General features: G+C 47.3%; 1 protein-coding gene across 3 annotated transcripts in view; it reads right to left on the bottom strand.

Annotated features, from left to right (window-relative positions):
- The window catches only part of LOC144497049 (H-2 class II histocompatibility antigen, A-B alpha chain-like), a 90,853-nt gene that overhangs the window by 19,176 nt on the left and 54,276 nt on the right, over positions 1-17,401 (bottom strand). For all 3 annotated transcript variants that reach the window (XM_078217780.1, XM_078217782.1, XM_078217781.1), the window contains exon 4: positions 11,509-11,656. In XM_078217780.1, coding sequence (XP_078073906.1) covers positions 11,511-11,656 — 146 coding nt within the window. In that variant the 3' untranslated portion in view covers positions 11,509-11,510. The remainder of the gene's footprint in view (positions 1-11,508; positions 11,657-17,401) is intronic.

Raw genomic sequence — 17,401 nt, 5'->3', positions numbered from 1 at the left:
ACCCTGTCTAGTCCTTTTAGAATTTTATAAGTCTCTATGAGATTCCCCCTCATTCGTCTGAACTCCAGCAAAAACAATCCTAACCTAGTCAATCTCTCCTCGTACATCATTCCTGTCATCCCCAGAATCAGCCGGGTAAACCTTTGCTGCATTCGCTTGAGAGCAAGAACATCCTTCCTCAGAAAAGGAGATCAGGACTGCACACAATACCCTAGGTGTGGCCTCACCAAGGTCCTGTATAATTGCAACAACACATCCCTGCTCCTGTACTTGAAACCTCTCGCAATGAAGGCCAACATGCCATTTGCCTTCTTTACTGCCTGCTGCACCTGCATGCTTCCCTTCAGTGACTGATGCACAAGGACACCCAGGTCCCGCTGCACGCTCCCCTCTCCCAATTTACAGCCAGCTAGTAATCTGCCTTCTTGTTTTTGCTTCCAAAGTGAATAACCTCACTTTTATCCAAATCATACTGCATTCCCCATTGATTTGCCCACTCACCCAACCTGTCCAGATCATTCTGAAAGATCTCTGCATCCTCGTCACAGTTCACACTCCCACCCAATTTGGTATCATCTGCAAACTTTGAGATGTTACATTTTGTTCCCTCATCCAAATCATTGATATATATTGTGAATAGCTGGGGTCCCAGCACTGATCCCTGTGGCACCCCACTAGTTACTGCCTGCCAATTTGAAAAGGATCCATTAATTCCCACTTTTGGGTTCCTCTCTGCCAATCAGTTTTCTATCCATCTTAATACACTTCCCCCAATCCCATGCACTTTAATCTTGCATGATAATCTCTTATGCGGGACTTTGTTAAACGCTTTCTGGTTATGGAGACAAGGAATGGCACTGGGTGAACTGCTCATTCAGAGGACCTGTCAATGGGTAAAACTGGAAACAGATTTCAGTGTAGAAAAGTGTGAGGCCATCCACTTGGAGCTAAAAAGGAGAGTAGAATATTTTATAAATGGTGAAAAACTAGAAAAAGTGGAGTTTCAAAGAGTCTTGGAGACTCTGTACAGAGATCATTAAAATGTCATGAACTGTTGGTGAAAATAATCAGAAAGGTGAATGGAAAGGTGGTTTAATTTCTGGAGGAAAATAATCCAAAGAGGTCGAAGGAATATTTCAGCTGTGGTTTGACCACACCTGGATTATTGGGAACAGTTCAGGTCCCTCGCAACAGGAAGGATAGGTGAGAAGGCAGTGTAGATTAACTGGAATGGTTAAATGAGGAGGAGAGATTAAACAAGTGAGAGTTACATTCTCCAAATTGTCAAACGTTACGGGATGAAGTGATCAGATATTCAAGATATTATTGGAAAATAATAAAAAGTTGACAGAGAGAAGTTATTTTCATGAGTTGTTGAGTCTGGAGCTAAGTGACATAGTTTAAAAATTAGAGCCAGACATTTTAAGAGTGAAATTTAAAAACACAATAAAAGGATGGTACAAGTTTGGAACTCTCTTCCTCAAACAGCAAGCTAGATAAATTATTAATTTTAGATCTGAGACTGACAGATTTTTATTATCCAAAGATATCAAGGGATGTGGAGCAAAGACAGTGTGTGGAGTTAGGTTGCAGATCAATATGATCTGATTGGATGATGGAATAAGCACTTGGGGGCGGAATGATTGTGTCAGTCTGCATAGGAATAGGAGTTAGAGTATACAGTGTTTCCCAATGATCAAGAAGATTTCATACATTTTGTGACTTATTCCTGTAACAGAGATCATTTATTGCCTGCAAAACCTGTTTTGGGACATCCAATGCTTACGAATGGTGGTACATGATTAAAAATATTTCATTTTCCTTTCTTTTTTATCTCAATCTACATTAGCAGAAGTTAACAGGGATGTCAGTGCAGGCAGTGCAATGTTCCTCCTGTGGGATGTTTGAGGTGAGGGACACCAGTGTCCCAGCTGAGTACACCTGCAGGAAGTGCACCCAATTCCAGCTCCTTGAAGACCGTGTTAGGGATCTGGAGCTGGAACTGGATGAACTCAGGATCATTCGGGAGGGAGAGGTAGCTATAGATAGAAGCTACAGGGAGGTAGCTACTCCTAGAAATTATGATACATGGGTGACGGCTAGAAGGGGTAACAAGCAGTCAGAGCAGCGATCCCCTGGATCCCCTGTTCAACAAGTATTCCGTTTTGGATACTGTTGGGGGGACGAATTAACAGGGGTAAGCCATGGGGTACAGGTCTCTGGCACAGAGTCTGTTCTTGTTGCTGAGAAGGGAAGGGGGGAGAGGAGTAGAGCATTAGTTACTGGGACTCCATAGTCAGGGGGATAGATAGGAGATTCTGTGGGAACGAGAGGGACTCGCGGCTGGTGTGTTGCCTCCCAGGTGCCAGAGTCCGTGATGTCTCGGATCGTGTTTTCGGGATCCTTAAGGGGGAGGGGGACCAGCCCCAAGTCGTGGTGCACATCGGCACCCAAGACATAGGGCCCGATTTTACCAAAATTTCGCGCCCGTCTTCGGGCACGAAATTGTGGTACAGTTGGGCGTCGGGCCTAAAACGCGGTCCAGACCCGACCCAAGGCCAATCGCGCCTTTACCAATGGCCGATCCGGGCACGGGTCTGGCGTGCGTCCGAATCGGCCAGCGCAAATGCATTTAAATCGACTTAATGAAGCTCGCGCCCAACTTTACCGACGAATCTGACTTTACCAGGTTGCGGCCCATTTCGCGTCCGCGCATTAAACGACCTGCTAAATAAAAGTCCGAATGGGACTCCAATTCAGCAGGGGAACCGCCGAAGCCAATCCCCCCCGAACATCCTTCGCGGACCTCCCCCCACAAATCACCCCCCACACCCCTCCCCGATTGGACCCCCCTGGGAGGCAGGCCCTGCCGGCAGACCCCCCCCCCGCCGGGATCGGACCCCCCTGGGAGGCACACCCCCGACCAAGCTTGATCGCTGGTCTCCCTCCACCATCGTTCCGATCTGCAGTCCGTCGACAGCCTCCTGCACGTTTCTGGCCTTGCTCTGCCTTTACCTGGGGGGGGGGGGGGGGGGGCACTGCCAGTCTGCGACTGATCCCCCCCGGGAAAGGCAAAGCAGCACAGACAGCAGAGAGGATGAAAGGAATTCCCTTTGGAGGATAATGTCCAAATCACAGGAACTAAAAACCTGACAGTCCAAAATCTGGGATAATATTTCAAAATGTATATCCCCCCATCCCTGTCCTGTGATATTATGATGTGGAGATGCCGGCGTTGGACTGGTGTAAGCACAGTAAGAAGTCTCACAACACCAGGTTAAAGTCCAACAGGTTTATTTGGTAGCAAATACCATAAGCTTTCGGAGCGCTGCCCCTTCGTCAGATGGAGTGAAAATGGGACATTTCCCCCCAGGGAAGAGACGTCACATCCGAACTCCGCCCCCCTGCCCCCAACCAGGGAAAGTCAAAGACAGCGCAGTGCTGTCAGCGCTGCCTTTGACTTTCGCGCTGGGGCGCGCTGAGTGCTGTCGGCTTCGAACTGCGCATGCACAGTCCGGTGCTCCGACAGATGCAAATGCGCTAGGCCCCGCTCACTGGACCCGCGCCGAAAAAAGGCGTATGGGGGCGCTGGAGCACGGCTGCCGGGCGCGGGTCTGATTTACGACCGCACCCGGCACTTAGAGCCGATTTGGTAAAATCGGCCCCATAGGTAGGAAAAGGGATGGGGATGTAAGGCAGAAATTCAGGGAGTTAGGGTGGAAGCTTAGGGCTAGAACAAACAGAGTTGTTATCTCTGGTTTGTTACCCGTGCCACGTGATAGTGAGGAGAGGAATAGGAAGAGAGAGCAATTGAACATGTGGTTACAGGGATGGTGCAGGAGGGAGGGATTCAGATACCTGGACAATTGGGGCCCTTTCTGGGGTAGGTGGGACCTCTACAAAAGGGATGGCCTACACCTGAACCAGAAGGGTACCAATATCCTGGGGGGGGGGGGGGGGGGGGATTTGCTAATGCTCTTTGGGAGGGTTTAAACTAATTCAGCAGGGGGGTGGGAACCTGAATTGTAGCTCCAGTGTACAGGAGGTTGAGAGTAGTGAGGTCATGGATGAGGTTTCAGAGTCGCAGGAGTGTACTGGCAGGCAGGAAGGCGGTTTGAAGTGTGTCTACTTCAACGCCAGGAGCATCCGGAATAAGGTGGGTGAACTTGCAGCATGGGTTGGTACCTGGGACTTCGATGTTGTGGCTATCTTGAAGACATGGACAGAGCAGGGACAGGAATGGTTGTTGCAGGTTCCGAGGTTTAGATGTTTCAGTAAGAACAGGGAAGGTGGTAAAAGAGGGGGAGGTGTGGCATTGTTAGTCAAGGACAGTATTACGGTGGCAGAAAGGACGTTTGAGGACTCGTCTACTGAGGTAGTTTGGGCTGAGGTTAGAAACAGGAAAGGAGAGGTCACCCTGTTGGGAGTTTTCTATAGGCCTCTGAAAAGTTCCAGTGATGTAGAGGAAAGGATTACAAAGATGATTCTGGATCGGAGCGAAAGTAACAGGGTAGTTGTTATGAGGGACTTTAACTTTGCAAATATTGACTGAAAAAGCTATAGTTCGAGTACTTTAGAGGGGTCAGTTTTTGTCCAATGTGTGCAGGAGGATTTCCTGACACAGTATGTAGATAGACCAACAAGAGGCGAGGCCACATTGGATTTGGTACTGGGTAATGAACCAGACCAGGTGTTAGATTTGGAGGTAGGTGAGCACTTTGGTGATAGTGACCACAATTCGGTTCCGTTTACTTTAGCGATGGAAAGGAATAGGTATATACCGAAGGGCAAGAGTTATAGCTGGGGGAAAGGAAATGATGATGCAATTAGGTGAGATTTAGCTGGCATAGGTTGGGACAGGAAACTGCAGGGGATGGGCACAATTGAAATGTGGAGCTTGTTCAAGGAACAGCTACTGCGTGTCCTTGATAAGTATGTACCTGTCAGGCAGGGAGGAAGTGGCCGAGCGAGGGAACCATGGTTTACTAAAGAAGTTGAATCTCTTGTGAAGAGGGAGAAGGAGACTTATGTAAAGATGAGACGTGAAGGCTCAGTTAGGGTGCTTGAGAGTTACAAGTTAGCCAGGATGGACCTAAAAAGAGAGTTAAGAAGAGCCAGGAGGGGACATGAGAAGTCTTTGGCAGGTAGGATCAAGGAAAACTCTAAAACTTTCTATAGGTATGTCAGGAATAAAAGAATGACGAGGGTAAGATTAGGGCCAGTCAAGGACAGTAGTGGGAAGTTGTGCGTGGAGTCTGAAGAGATAGGAGAGGCACTAAATGAATATTTTTTGTCAGTATTCACGCAGGTAAAAGACAATGTTGTCGAGGAGAATACTGAGATACAGGCTATTGGACTAGGCGCGATTGAGGTTAATAAGGAGGAGGTGTTAGCAATTCTGGAAAGTGTGAAAATAGATAAATCCCCTGGACCGGATGGGATTTATCCCAGGATTCTCTGGGAGGCTAGGGAGGAGATTGCAGAGCCTTTGGCTTTGATCTTTATGTCGTCATTGTCTACAGGAATAGTGCCAGAAGACTGGAGGATAGCAAATGTTGTCCCCTTGTTCAAGAAGAGGAGTAGAGACAACCCTGGTAATTATAGACCAGTGAGCCTTACTTCTGTTGTGGGCAAAGTTTTGGAAAGGATTATAAGAGATGGGATTTATAATCATCTAGAAAGGAACAATTTGATTAGGGATAGTCAACACGGTTTTGTGAAGGTAGGTCATGCCTCACAAACCTTATTGAGTTCTTTGAGAAGGTGACCAAAGAGGTGGATGAGGCTAAAGCAGTTGATGTGGTGTATATGGATTTCAGTAAAGCGTTTGATAAGGTTCCCCACGGTAAGCTATTGCAGAAAATACGGACGCATGGGATTGAGGGTGGTTTAGCGGTTTGGATCAGGAATTGGCTAGCTGTAAGAAGACAGAGGGTAGTGGTTGATGGGAAATGTTTATCCTGGAGTTCAGTTACTAGTGGTGTACCGCAAGGATCTGTTTTGGGGCCACTGCTGTTTGTCATTTTTATAAATGACCTGGATGAGGCGTAGAAGGATGGGTTAGTAAATTTGCGGATGACACTAAAGTTGGTGGAGTTATGGACAATGTGGAAGGTTGTTGCAGGTTACAGAAGACACAGATAAGCTGCAGAGCTGGGCTGAGAGGTAGCAAATGGAGTTCAATGTGGAAAAGTGTGAGGTGATTCACTTTGGAGGGAGTAACAGGAATACAGAGTACTGGGCTAATGGTAAGATACTTGGTAGTGTGGATGAACAGAGAGATCTCGGTGTCCATGTGCATAGATTCCTGAAAGTTGGCACCCAGGTTGATAGGGTTGTTAAGAAGGCGTACGGTGTGTTAGCTTTTATTGGTAGAGGGATTGAGTTTCGGAGCCAGGAGGTCATGCTGTAACTGTACAAAACTCTGGTGCGGCCGCATTTGGAGTATTGCGTACAGTTCTGGTCACCGCATTATAGGAAGGATGTGGAAGCATTGGAAAGGGTGCAGAGGAGATTTACTAGGATATTGCCTGGTATGGTGGGAAGGTCTTATGAGGAAAGGCTGAGGGACTTGAGGTTGTTTTCGTTAGAGAGAAGAAGGTTAAGAGGTGACTTAATAGAGGCATACAAGATGATCAGAGGATTAGATAGGGTGGATAGTGAGAGCCTTTCTCCTCGGATGGTGATGGCTAGCACGAGGGGTGTGGTGAACCATCGTTGGTTCCCACTGTGGGATTGTTCTAATGTTGTTGTTGGGTTGTTCTAATGTTGTTGTTGGGTTAGGGCGGGATTGATACACCTGTGGTTGTTACTGTTGTGGCACATCCCAGTCGGGCTCCGCCTCCTGGGAGAGGTATAAGACCCCCTGCTCGGGTGGGACCTCTTCAGTCTGGGATAGTGTGTTAAAGTTCTGTTAGTTCCATTGTTAGTTAATAAAAGCCTTCTTTTACCGAAGCTTCGTGCCTCGTGTCCAATTGATGCGCATCAATTTTATTAACTAACATTAAACTCTCGACAGAAGAAAAAAAAGAAAGGAGAGTATGGAGCAAATCCTAAAGCCAGAACGTCTGACGCTAGATCCACGTGCGGTGGGCGCTTCTAACATCTTCGACCACTGGCTGAAGTGTTTTGAAGATTACCTGGCAGCCTCCGCAGCGGTCACCACAGATGATGACAGACTCCGGGTTCTCCATGCGAGGGTAAGCGACACAGTCTACCTCGCGATCCGTGCGGCCACCACTTACCCGAGGGCCCTCGAGCTTTTAAAAAAGCGCTATACGAAACCTCCCAACGAGATCCACACTCGTTACCTCCTCGCTACACGACGTCGGCAGTCGGGCGAAACCATGGAGGATTACGCCAATGAGCTCTTGCAGCTAGCCAGGGGCTGTGACTGCAAAGCTGTGTCGGCTGAGCAGAGCATGTACGACCTCGCCCGAGATGCGTTTGTGGCCGGGGTCGGGTCTTCATACATCTGTCTCAAGCTGCTAGAAAAGGGAAATCTCAACCTGACCCAAGCTATGGAATTAGCTGAAATGCTTGAGGCGGCTTCGAAGAGCTTGGTCCTGTATCCGGAGGACCACGTGGCAGGAGCAGTCACAAATCCCTCCTCGCCCCACGGGCTCGAAGCGCAGTGTTATGGCGTGCTCCCATGTGGACCAGACGACGGCTGCAGCCCCATGCGGCCCGCGGTGCTACTTCTGCGGAGGAGCCAAGCATCCACGACAAAAGTGTCCCGCTAAAGCGGTAGTCTGTAACCTATGCGGTAAAAAGGGGCATTATGCGAAGGTGTGCAGATCGAAGCCCAAGAACAGCAGTGCGGCCTGTGACCCTTCGGAATGGGGATCATCACCATCGTCGTCAAAGTACTCACGGGGTTCGTCCACGTGCGAGTCCAGGACGACGCCATTGCGGTCGACGGAGTCGGAGGAGGATGACCACCAGGAGTCGCTACGTTTTAAGCCCTCACCCATGTGCGATTCATGGGGGCGGCCATTTTGGTCGACGATGACCATGAGCGACCAGCAGGGGTCCTCAGCATCGACCTCAGCTGCCTGCAGTGACGTTCACGGACCAACGGTGGCGTCAATCACCCTAAACCAGGCTAAGCATCACAGGCTTGATTGTTCGATGATGGATATACAGGTAAATGGTCGTGCAATTTATTGTCTGTTTGACAGCAGGAGCACTGAGAGCTTTATTCACCCTGACACTGTAAAGAGGTGTGGACTCCAGATTCAACCTGCCAAACAGACAATCTCTATGGCATCAAGGTCCCGGTCTGTCCCTGTGCTAGGACGTTGTGTGGTAACTTTGAAAGTGCAAGGCACAATTTACGAGCGATTCAGGCTCCTTGTGTTGCCGCATCTTTGCGCACCAATTCTCCTCGGACTAAACTTTATGGTCCACATGAAGAGTGTGATCCTACAGTACGGTGGGCCACTCCCTTCGCTGACAGTGGGGGAACAGCTGCAGTCTCCAAATTGTCCAAAGCGCCCCGCCTGCAATCTTTCTACATTAAAGATCACCACACCCTCTTTATTCAAGAATCTGGTACCAGGCTGCAAGCCCATCGCTACTAAAAGTAGGCGTTACAGCACTGAAGATCGGATCTTCATCAGATCTGAGGTTCAGCGACTCCTCAAAGAAGGGATCATACAGCCCAGTGTTAGTCCGTGGAGAGCACAGGTTGTGGTGGTCAAGAGCGGGAACAAACCCTGGATGGTCATTGATTACAGTCAGACCATTAACCGATATACGCAGCTGGATGCGTATCCCCTCCCGCGCATATCTGATATGGTCAATCAGATTGCGCAGTACCGGGTGTTCTCCACCATAGACCTTAAGTCCGCCTACCACCAACTCCCCATTCGCCCAGAGGACCGACACTACACGGCCTTTGAGGCGGATGGTCGTCTATATCAGTTTCTTAGGGTTCCATTTGGTGTCACCAATGGGGTCTCGGTCTTCCAGCGTGCTATGGACCGAATGGTGGACCAGAACAGGCTGCGGGCTACCTTCCCGTACCTGGATAATGTCACCATCTGCGGCTGTGATCAGCAGGACCATGACACAAATCTCCAGAACTTTTTACGCACTGCATCTCGCCTGAATTTGACCTACAACAGGGAGAAGTGTGTATTCCGTACGCGCCGGTTAGTCATCCTGGGATACGTGGTGGAAAACGGGGTCATTGGCCCTGATCCAGACCATATGCGCCCCTTCGAGAGGCTGAGTGTGGATTTTAAGGGCCCCCTTCCCTCAACAGATCGGAACGTGTACTTTCTGAACATAATAGATGAGTACTCCCGGTTCCCGTTTGTTGTCCCCTGCGCGGACATGTCGACTGCCACGGTGATCAAGGCATTCCGTGATCTTTTTACCCTGTTCGGGTACCCCAGCTATATCCATAGCGACAGGGGCTCGTCGTTCATGAGTAATGACTTGAGGCAATTCCTGCTCTCATACGGGATTGCCTCTAGTAGGACCACGAGTTACAACCCTAGGGGCAATGGACAGGTGGAAAGAGAGAATGCTACAGTCTGGAAGGCTGTCCTATTGGCGCTGAAGTCCAAAGGCCTTCCAGTCTCCCGTTGGCAGGAGGTCCTCCCTGATGCGCTTCACTCCATTCGCTCCCTCCTGTGTACGGCAACCAATGCTACTCCCCACGAGAGGATGTTCTCATTCCCTCGGAAGTCGTCCTCGGGGATATCTTTACCAGCCTGGTTGACGTACCCAGGACCCGTCCTTCTGCGGCGACATGTAAGGGCCCGCAAGTCCGACCCCTTGGTCGAACAGGTCCACCTCCTCCACGCCAACCCTCAGTATGCCTATGTGGCATATCCTGACGGGCGAGAGGACACAGTCTCGATCCGAGACCTGGCGCCTGCAGGGGACGTAGCAACTCCTGTCGCTCCCATACCCCCAGTGACGAATCCCTTATCCCTTATTTCTCCCCCAGACATGGCGCGGACAGCACCGGGACCAGTGCTTAACAGTTTTACTCCAATGCACAGCTTGCCTGAGCCCCGAAGATCGGCGCCATCGCAGAATGTATCGGGATCCCCTGCACTACCATTTCATCAGGGTCAACCGGCCTGTGAGTCCGTGGGAGAACAGCTGGACGCTGTTTTGGGGAGAACGCCACCGCAAGCACCTACTCCGGTGTCACCGCCGGTATTGAGGAGGTCACAACGATGGTGCGGTCCTCCAGACCGTCTGAACTTATAATCTGTTGACATTTTAGTCTGTTTTCGTACCTCGCCGGCCTTTGTTCTCAAAGGAGGGGTGAATGTGGTGAACCATCGTTGGTTCCCACTGTGGGATTGTTCTAATGTTGTTGTTGGGTTAGGATGGGATTGATACACCTGTGGTTGTTACTGTTGTGGCACATCCCAGTCGGGCTCCGCCTCCTGGGAGAGGTATAAGACCCCCTGCTCGGGCGGGACCTCTTCAGTCTGGGATAGTGTGTTAAAGTTCTGTTGTTCCATTGTTAGTTAATAAAAGCCTTCTTTTACCGAAGCTTCGTGCCTCGTGTCCAATTGATGCGTATCAAGGGGACATAGCTTTAAATTGAGGGGTGATAGATATAGGACAGATGTCAAAGGTAAGTTATTTACTCAGAGAGTAGTAAGGGCGTGGAATGCCCTGCCTGCAGCAGTAGTGGACTCGCCAACATTAAGAGCATTCAAATGGTTATTGGATAAACATATGGATGATATTGGAATAGTGTAGATTAGAGGAGCTTTAGATTGGTTTCACAGGTCGGCGCAACATCGAGGGCCGAAGGGCCTGTACTGCGCTGTAATGTTCTATGAGGATAATTGAAAAGTCTCACCATCATCATTCTGTAACTTTCACTTCTTTCTGTAATTTGTCTCTAAATCTGTTCCTCTAACTCCTTCCCACTATTTGGTGGCCTCGAGCATATCCCCATATTTAATATCGCTCATCTTCTGAAGCTACTTTCATAATGTACAGAAATATTACTGTACATACAAAGTGGAATAGGTCATTTGGCCCCTCGAGCTTGCTCCACCATTCAATGATTTGATCTGATCGTAATCTCAAATCTGCATTTCACTGACCCCAGATAACCTTTCACCCCCTTACTTACTAAGAATCTATCTGCCTCGACCTTAAAAATATTCACTTCTAAGGGTTAATATATGGCCAGTAATACTGCCAATGGGGAGAAAGGCTTGAAAGGTTTTTAAAGCTGGTTGTTTTATTACAGTGTTATGGTGTAACTGCAAAGTAATATCAGAAAGGGAAAGTGTTCCTTCTCCTGAAGCCTCTCGAGGGAAACTATCCTGCATGTTATGGAAGTAACAGTTCTTTCTGTGTAAGAGTTAATAAGGGGTATAACAGCCAAGCTCATTCATTATCCATATTTGTGTATATTGCTGCAGGGGTTCAGTGACCAACAATCAGGAAAAGGGACTTTGGTTGACAGTCACTTCCAGGAATGTTAATGATACACACAGCTTATGCTCCACATGTACTTACCCCTAGATACCGTGTTGCTGCGCTTGCAGCCTCTGTCTCTCTTTGATCAGTAGGATGATCCCTACAACAGCACTGATGATCCCCAGGGCGAGTCCCAGAGCACAGATCACTGTCCCTGCACCAGACTTCTCCTCAGGAACTTCAGCTTCTGTATAGAGAGAGACAAGTAGGCAATGAGTGTCTCACAGTGAAACACGGTGAACACGACAGACTGGAGAGACCATTGAACTAATCTACAAACTGGTGGAGAGTTTCACTGACCAGACATGCATATCAACAATCTGGATACTGGTCACAAATGTCCACAATAACATGTGATGCAGTTATATTCACATACTCAAAGATCCACACGCTAGGTATTATTGCTGGTGATAAGTTTGAACACAATATTAATATGTCCACAGTTAGAGCAGCATCTATAGAGAAAGAATATTAACGTACAGAAAGAGTAGTGTAAGGTCACCAGGATGCTATCAGGGATGGGAAACTAGTTACTAGCAGGGATATGAGATACTCAGAAACAAGGCAGAAAAGGCAGCCATTTGGCACCATATCATTGCAGGTTCTTTGAATGAGCTATCCAATTAGTCCCATTCCAATGCTCTTTTCCCCCTAGCCCTGCAATATTTCCTCTTCAACTCCTTAAACAATTTTCTTTGAAAGTCATGGTCCAATCGGCTTCCTACACTAATTTCCGTAACAACTTGTGTTAAAAAAAATCTTCTCCACTCTTTGAAACACTCAAGAAACATGTACCAACCAACTCAAGAACAGCTTCTTCCCTGCTGCCATCAAACCTTTGAATGAACCTACCTCATATTAAGTTGATCTTTCTCTGCACCCTAGCAATGACTGTAGCACTACATCCTGCACCTTCTCCTTTCCTTCTCCCCTATGTACTCTATGAATGGTATGCTTTGTCTGTATAACATGCAAGAAACAATACTTTTCACTGTATACTAACACATGCAACAATACATAAAGGTAGTTGTAGAATGGAGAATTGCACCACATACAATGGCTGAAGCACAGCACATCACAACATTGAAATTATATTTGATCAAATATTAAAACAGGAAAAGAAACAGGATTTTGAGGAGAGAGTGGGACAGTGGGATTTAGGACTATGGGGGGAGATGGGGCAATGGGGTTAGTTAAGGATTTATGCAGAGCTATGGGAGAAGGGGAATGGGGATGGGAAATGACTTTGGAGCTGATGCAGAACAATATGAAAAGAATGGCTGTCAATAGGTTTTGTTTATAAATGAGAAAGGATTATGGGCAGTTTGGGGCAGTGGGATTAGTCTGAGATTAAAAGTGCACTATGGGGAGAATTCAGAGCGGTGTGATTAGATTGGGATTGACATAGGGGTATGGGGGGAGAATTTCATAAGTTTCTATGAGATCCCCTCTCACCCTTCTAAACTCCAGTGAATATAATCCTAACTGACTTAGTCTCTCCTCATATGCCCGAGCTGCCATCCCAGGTAAACCTTCGCTGTACTCCTTCTATAGCAAGGACATCCTTCCTCAGATAAGGACACCAAAACTGCACAAAATACTCCAGGTGCGGCCTTATCAACGCCCTATACAATTGCAGCAAAACATCCCTATTCCTATACTCAAACCCTCTCGCCAACATACCATTTGCCTTCTTTACTGCCTGCTGTACCTGCGCGCTTACTTTCAGCAACTGATGCATGAGGACTCCAAGGTCTCATTGAGTATCCATCTTCTCAACTTACACCCACTCAAATAATAATCTGTCTTCCTATTATTGCTACCAAAGTGGATATCCTCACATTTATCCACATTATACTGCATCTGCCATGCACATGCCCACACAATCAGTCTGTCCAAATCACATTGAAGCATCTCTGCTCATAGCTCTCTCTCCCACCCAACTTTGTATCATCTGCAAATTTGGAGATAATACATTTAGTTCCCTCTTCTAAATCATTTATAATGTGAACAGTTGGGGTCCTAGCACAGATCCCTGCGGAACCCCACTAGTCACCGACTGCCAATCAGAAAAAGACCCATTTATGAATAGTGGAGGTCCCAGCACTAATCCCTGTCACATTTTACTAGTTACAGGTTGCCAACCAAAAATGACCATTTATGCTTGCTCTCTGCTTCCTGTTAGCTAACCAATACTCTATCCATGCCAATATGTTACCTCATACAGCATGTGTTCTTATTTCCATCGTAGTATCCATCGATATGACACCTTACCAATGGCTTTTGGAAATCCATCTATACCCTATCTGTAGGGTCTCTTTCATCCATGTTGTTTGTTACCCCAAAGAACTCGAATCAATCAGTTAAATATGATTTCCCTTTCACAAAGCCATGTTGAATCTGTCCGTATCCAATAAGGCGGCACGGTAGCACAGTGGTTAGCACCGCTGCCTCACAGCGCCAGGGACCCGGGTTCAATTCCCGGCTTGGGTCACTGTCTGTGTGGAGTTTGCACATTCTCCCCGTGTCTGCGCTGGTTTCCTTCGGGTGCTCCGGTTTCCTCCCACAGTCCGAAAGACGTGCTGGTTAGGTGCATTGGCCATGCTAAAATTCTCCCTCAGTGTACCTGAACAGGCACAAAGTGAGGCGACTAGGGGATTTTCACAGTAACTTCATTGCATAATGTAAGCCTATTTGTGACACTAATAAAATTTAAAAAAACTTTAAATGATTTTCTCAGTTTTCTGCTCTTAATCTCTTTTATAACAAATTCAGCAATAATGGATTTTCCCTATGACAGATGTTTACCTCATTCATAGAAACATAGAAAAACTACAGCACAAAACAGGCCCTTCGGCCCCACAAGTTGTGCCGAACATATCCCTACCTTCGAGGCCTACCTATAACCCTCCATCCTATTAAGTCCCATGTACTCATCCAGGAGTCTCTTAAAATACCCTATTGAGTTTGCCTCCACCACCACTGACGGCAGCCGATTCCACTCGCCCACCACCCTGTGTGTGAAAAACTTCCCCCTAACATCTCCCCTGTACCTACCCCCCAGCACCTTAAACCTGTGTCCTCTTGTAGCAGCCATTTCCGCCCTGGGAAAAAGCCTCAGAGTCCACCCGATTTATGCCTCTCAACATCTTATATACCTCTATTAGGTCTCCTCTCATCCTTCGTCTCTCCAAGGAGAAAAGACCGAGCTCCCTCAGCCTATCCTCATAAGGCATGCCACTCAATCCAGGCAACATCCTTGTAAATCTCCTCTGCACCCTTTCAATCTTTTCCACATCCTTCCTGTAATGAGGCGACCAGAACTGAGCACAGTACTCCAAGTGGGATGTGATGAGGGTCTTATATAGCTTTATATTCCTTTCCTTGATTAAGGTATTACATTAATTTTTTTCCAATTCACTGGAATGGTTCCAGAATCTAAGGAATTTTGGAAGATTATAAACAAAGCCTTTCTGCAGATGTGTCAGCCTTTAGGTCAAAAGTTACCCAGTATCTTCTCCTTGATGACAACAATTGTTTTAAGTTCCTCTCACCCTTTTCCCTCTTCATTTTCCAGTATCTTTGGGAAGTTTTCCACATCTTTTACCAGTGACGACAAAAACAAAATACCTGTTCAATTCTCCCACCATTTCCTAATTTCCCATCATTCATTTCCCAGACTCCAGAGGACCAACACTCACTGCATTTGTCTTTTCCTTCCTAAATACTTGTAGAAGCGTTTACTATCTGTTTTGATATTTCTCGATAGCTTCTTCTCATTCTTTGATTTCTCTCTCCCTCTCTCGCTGGTTCTTAAATTCTGTCCTATCTTCTGGCCTACACTAACCTTCACAGAATTGGACAGTGTTTCTTCAATTTGATAAAACCCTTAACTTCCATATTTAGCCACGTGTGAAAGAAACATCCTTCCCAAAGAGCCTTTCTTCCTCACTGGGATAAATCTTTCCTCAGAGTTAGTAAATATCTTTTTAAAAGTCTGCCATTGCATCTCTACTGTGCCGCAATTTAACCTGGTTTCCCAGTTCATTTTAGCTAACTCTGCCTTCATATTCTTATTAGTTGTAAGTTTTAAACAGTAGTTTTTGGCCTACATTTCTCACCTCCAAACTGAACATAAACTTTATGTTATCTTTGTTAATCGGAGTCTGAGGTCACGTACCAACAGACTCAAGAACAGCTTCTTCCCTGCTGCTGTCAGACTTTTGGATGGACTTAATGCAAAGTAAGTTGATCTTTCTCTACACCCTAGCTATGATTGTAACACTACATTCTGCACTCTCTCCTTTCCTTCTCTATGAACGGTATGTTTTGGCTGTATAGCGCGCAAGAAACAATACTTTTCACTGTATGTTAATATATGTGACAATAATAAATCAAATCAAAATCTGATCACCCAATCTACATCAAGATTAAAGCCACCCATGATTTCTTACACACCCCATTTATTTATTCCTGTATACTCTGTCCCACAACGTAACTACTGTTAGAGGCCTATAATCTACTCCTACACGTGACCTCTAATCTTTCCTACTTCTTATCTGTACACAAACTGATTCTATGAGCAGAAACTTGAGTCCACAAGATCCAGTGAAGCCCAGAAATTGTGAATCTTGCTGGCAAGATCGTTATCTCCGATTTTCGCTGCCCCTCACTGGTGACGTAATCAGGTTCACACTCATAATAGGCATGAATACGATTACAATATATTTAAATAAACTACAAAATAATGATACATTCCCGCACCAGATATGCCCCCCCAGCCACATTTTCAAACCTCGCCAACATGATGTCACATCTGTGAGGTTTACAAAAGGTTCACTCAGACATGAACCTGTTGTGGGGATCCTCCCAGGGGCATAAAGGTGGCTTTAGCCCATTTGGGGGGGCGGGGGGGGGGGGGGGGGGGGGGAATGGCCAGGCAGTGCCCCTGGCACAAGTTGGCACTCGTGCCGGTGGAAGTACCGGGGCGGACCCTCGTGAGAGGGGACTCATTTATTTGTGGGGGGGGGGGGGGGGGGGATGCCAGTGATGACTTTTAGGTGGGGGGAGGGGGCAAAGAGAGTCCGACGTCAGTGTTGATCATGGGGGTTAGGTGGGGAGGAGGGGGAGCCCCTGAGATCTCTGTGGTGGGGTGGGGGGTGGTTATTGCTATGTCTGATCTGGGCGCCCCTATCTCTGTGCAGCCAGCTTTGTGACAAGCTGTCATAAGATCTGGCAAGAAAACCTGCCTGTTTCTCTGGAGAGATACACACAGTCGGCACTTTGCCATTTCTGGTAAGATTCCACCCTATAACTTGCTTTTTCCAGCTAAGATCAGCTCCTTATTGAATCACATAATCCCTGGAGTGTAGAAGGTGGCCATTTGGCCCATCGAGTTGCACTGACTCTCCAACTGAGCATCTTATCCAGCCCCTTGCCACATATTACCCTGCTTGGGACACTAAGGCACAATTTAGCACGGCCAATCCACCACCAGCTTTGGACTGTGGGAGGAAACCGGAGCAGACACGGGAAGAATGTGCAAACACCACACAAGAGGACCCAATTTTACCAACAATTTGCACCCATTTTCGGGCTTGAAATCGCGGGAAAGTCGGGTGTGAGGCCTTTATCGCGATCTGCACCCGCGTCCGAGCAAAATGCCACTTTACCGAGACCTGCGAATGGCGGGGATCCGTTCCGCACCCAAATCGGGCGCAAGGACGATTTAAATGCATTTGCATGCATTTAAATTGAATTAATGAACTGCCCGCCCAACTCTATCATCATTTCCCCCTTTACCACTGCGTTTACCAAACCGGAACCGCGCTTTTAGGGGTCTGCAAAATAAAAGTCCGAAGAACTCTGAAGAGCACGTTCAGTGTTTCCAATGTTTTCGGTGTCTCTGGCTCAGATCAGTTGTTGGGGGGGA

The sequence above is a fragment of the Mustelus asterias genome, chromosome 8, assembly GCF_964213995.1.
Source record: "Mustelus asterias chromosome 8, sMusAst1.hap1.1, whole genome shotgun sequence".
NCBI classification, from domain to species: Eukaryota; Metazoa; Chordata; class Chondrichthyes; order Carcharhiniformes; family Triakidae; genus Mustelus; species Mustelus asterias.
The sequence above is the reverse complement of the archived record's forward strand: the minus strand, read 5'-3'. Positions and strand labels throughout refer to the sequence as shown.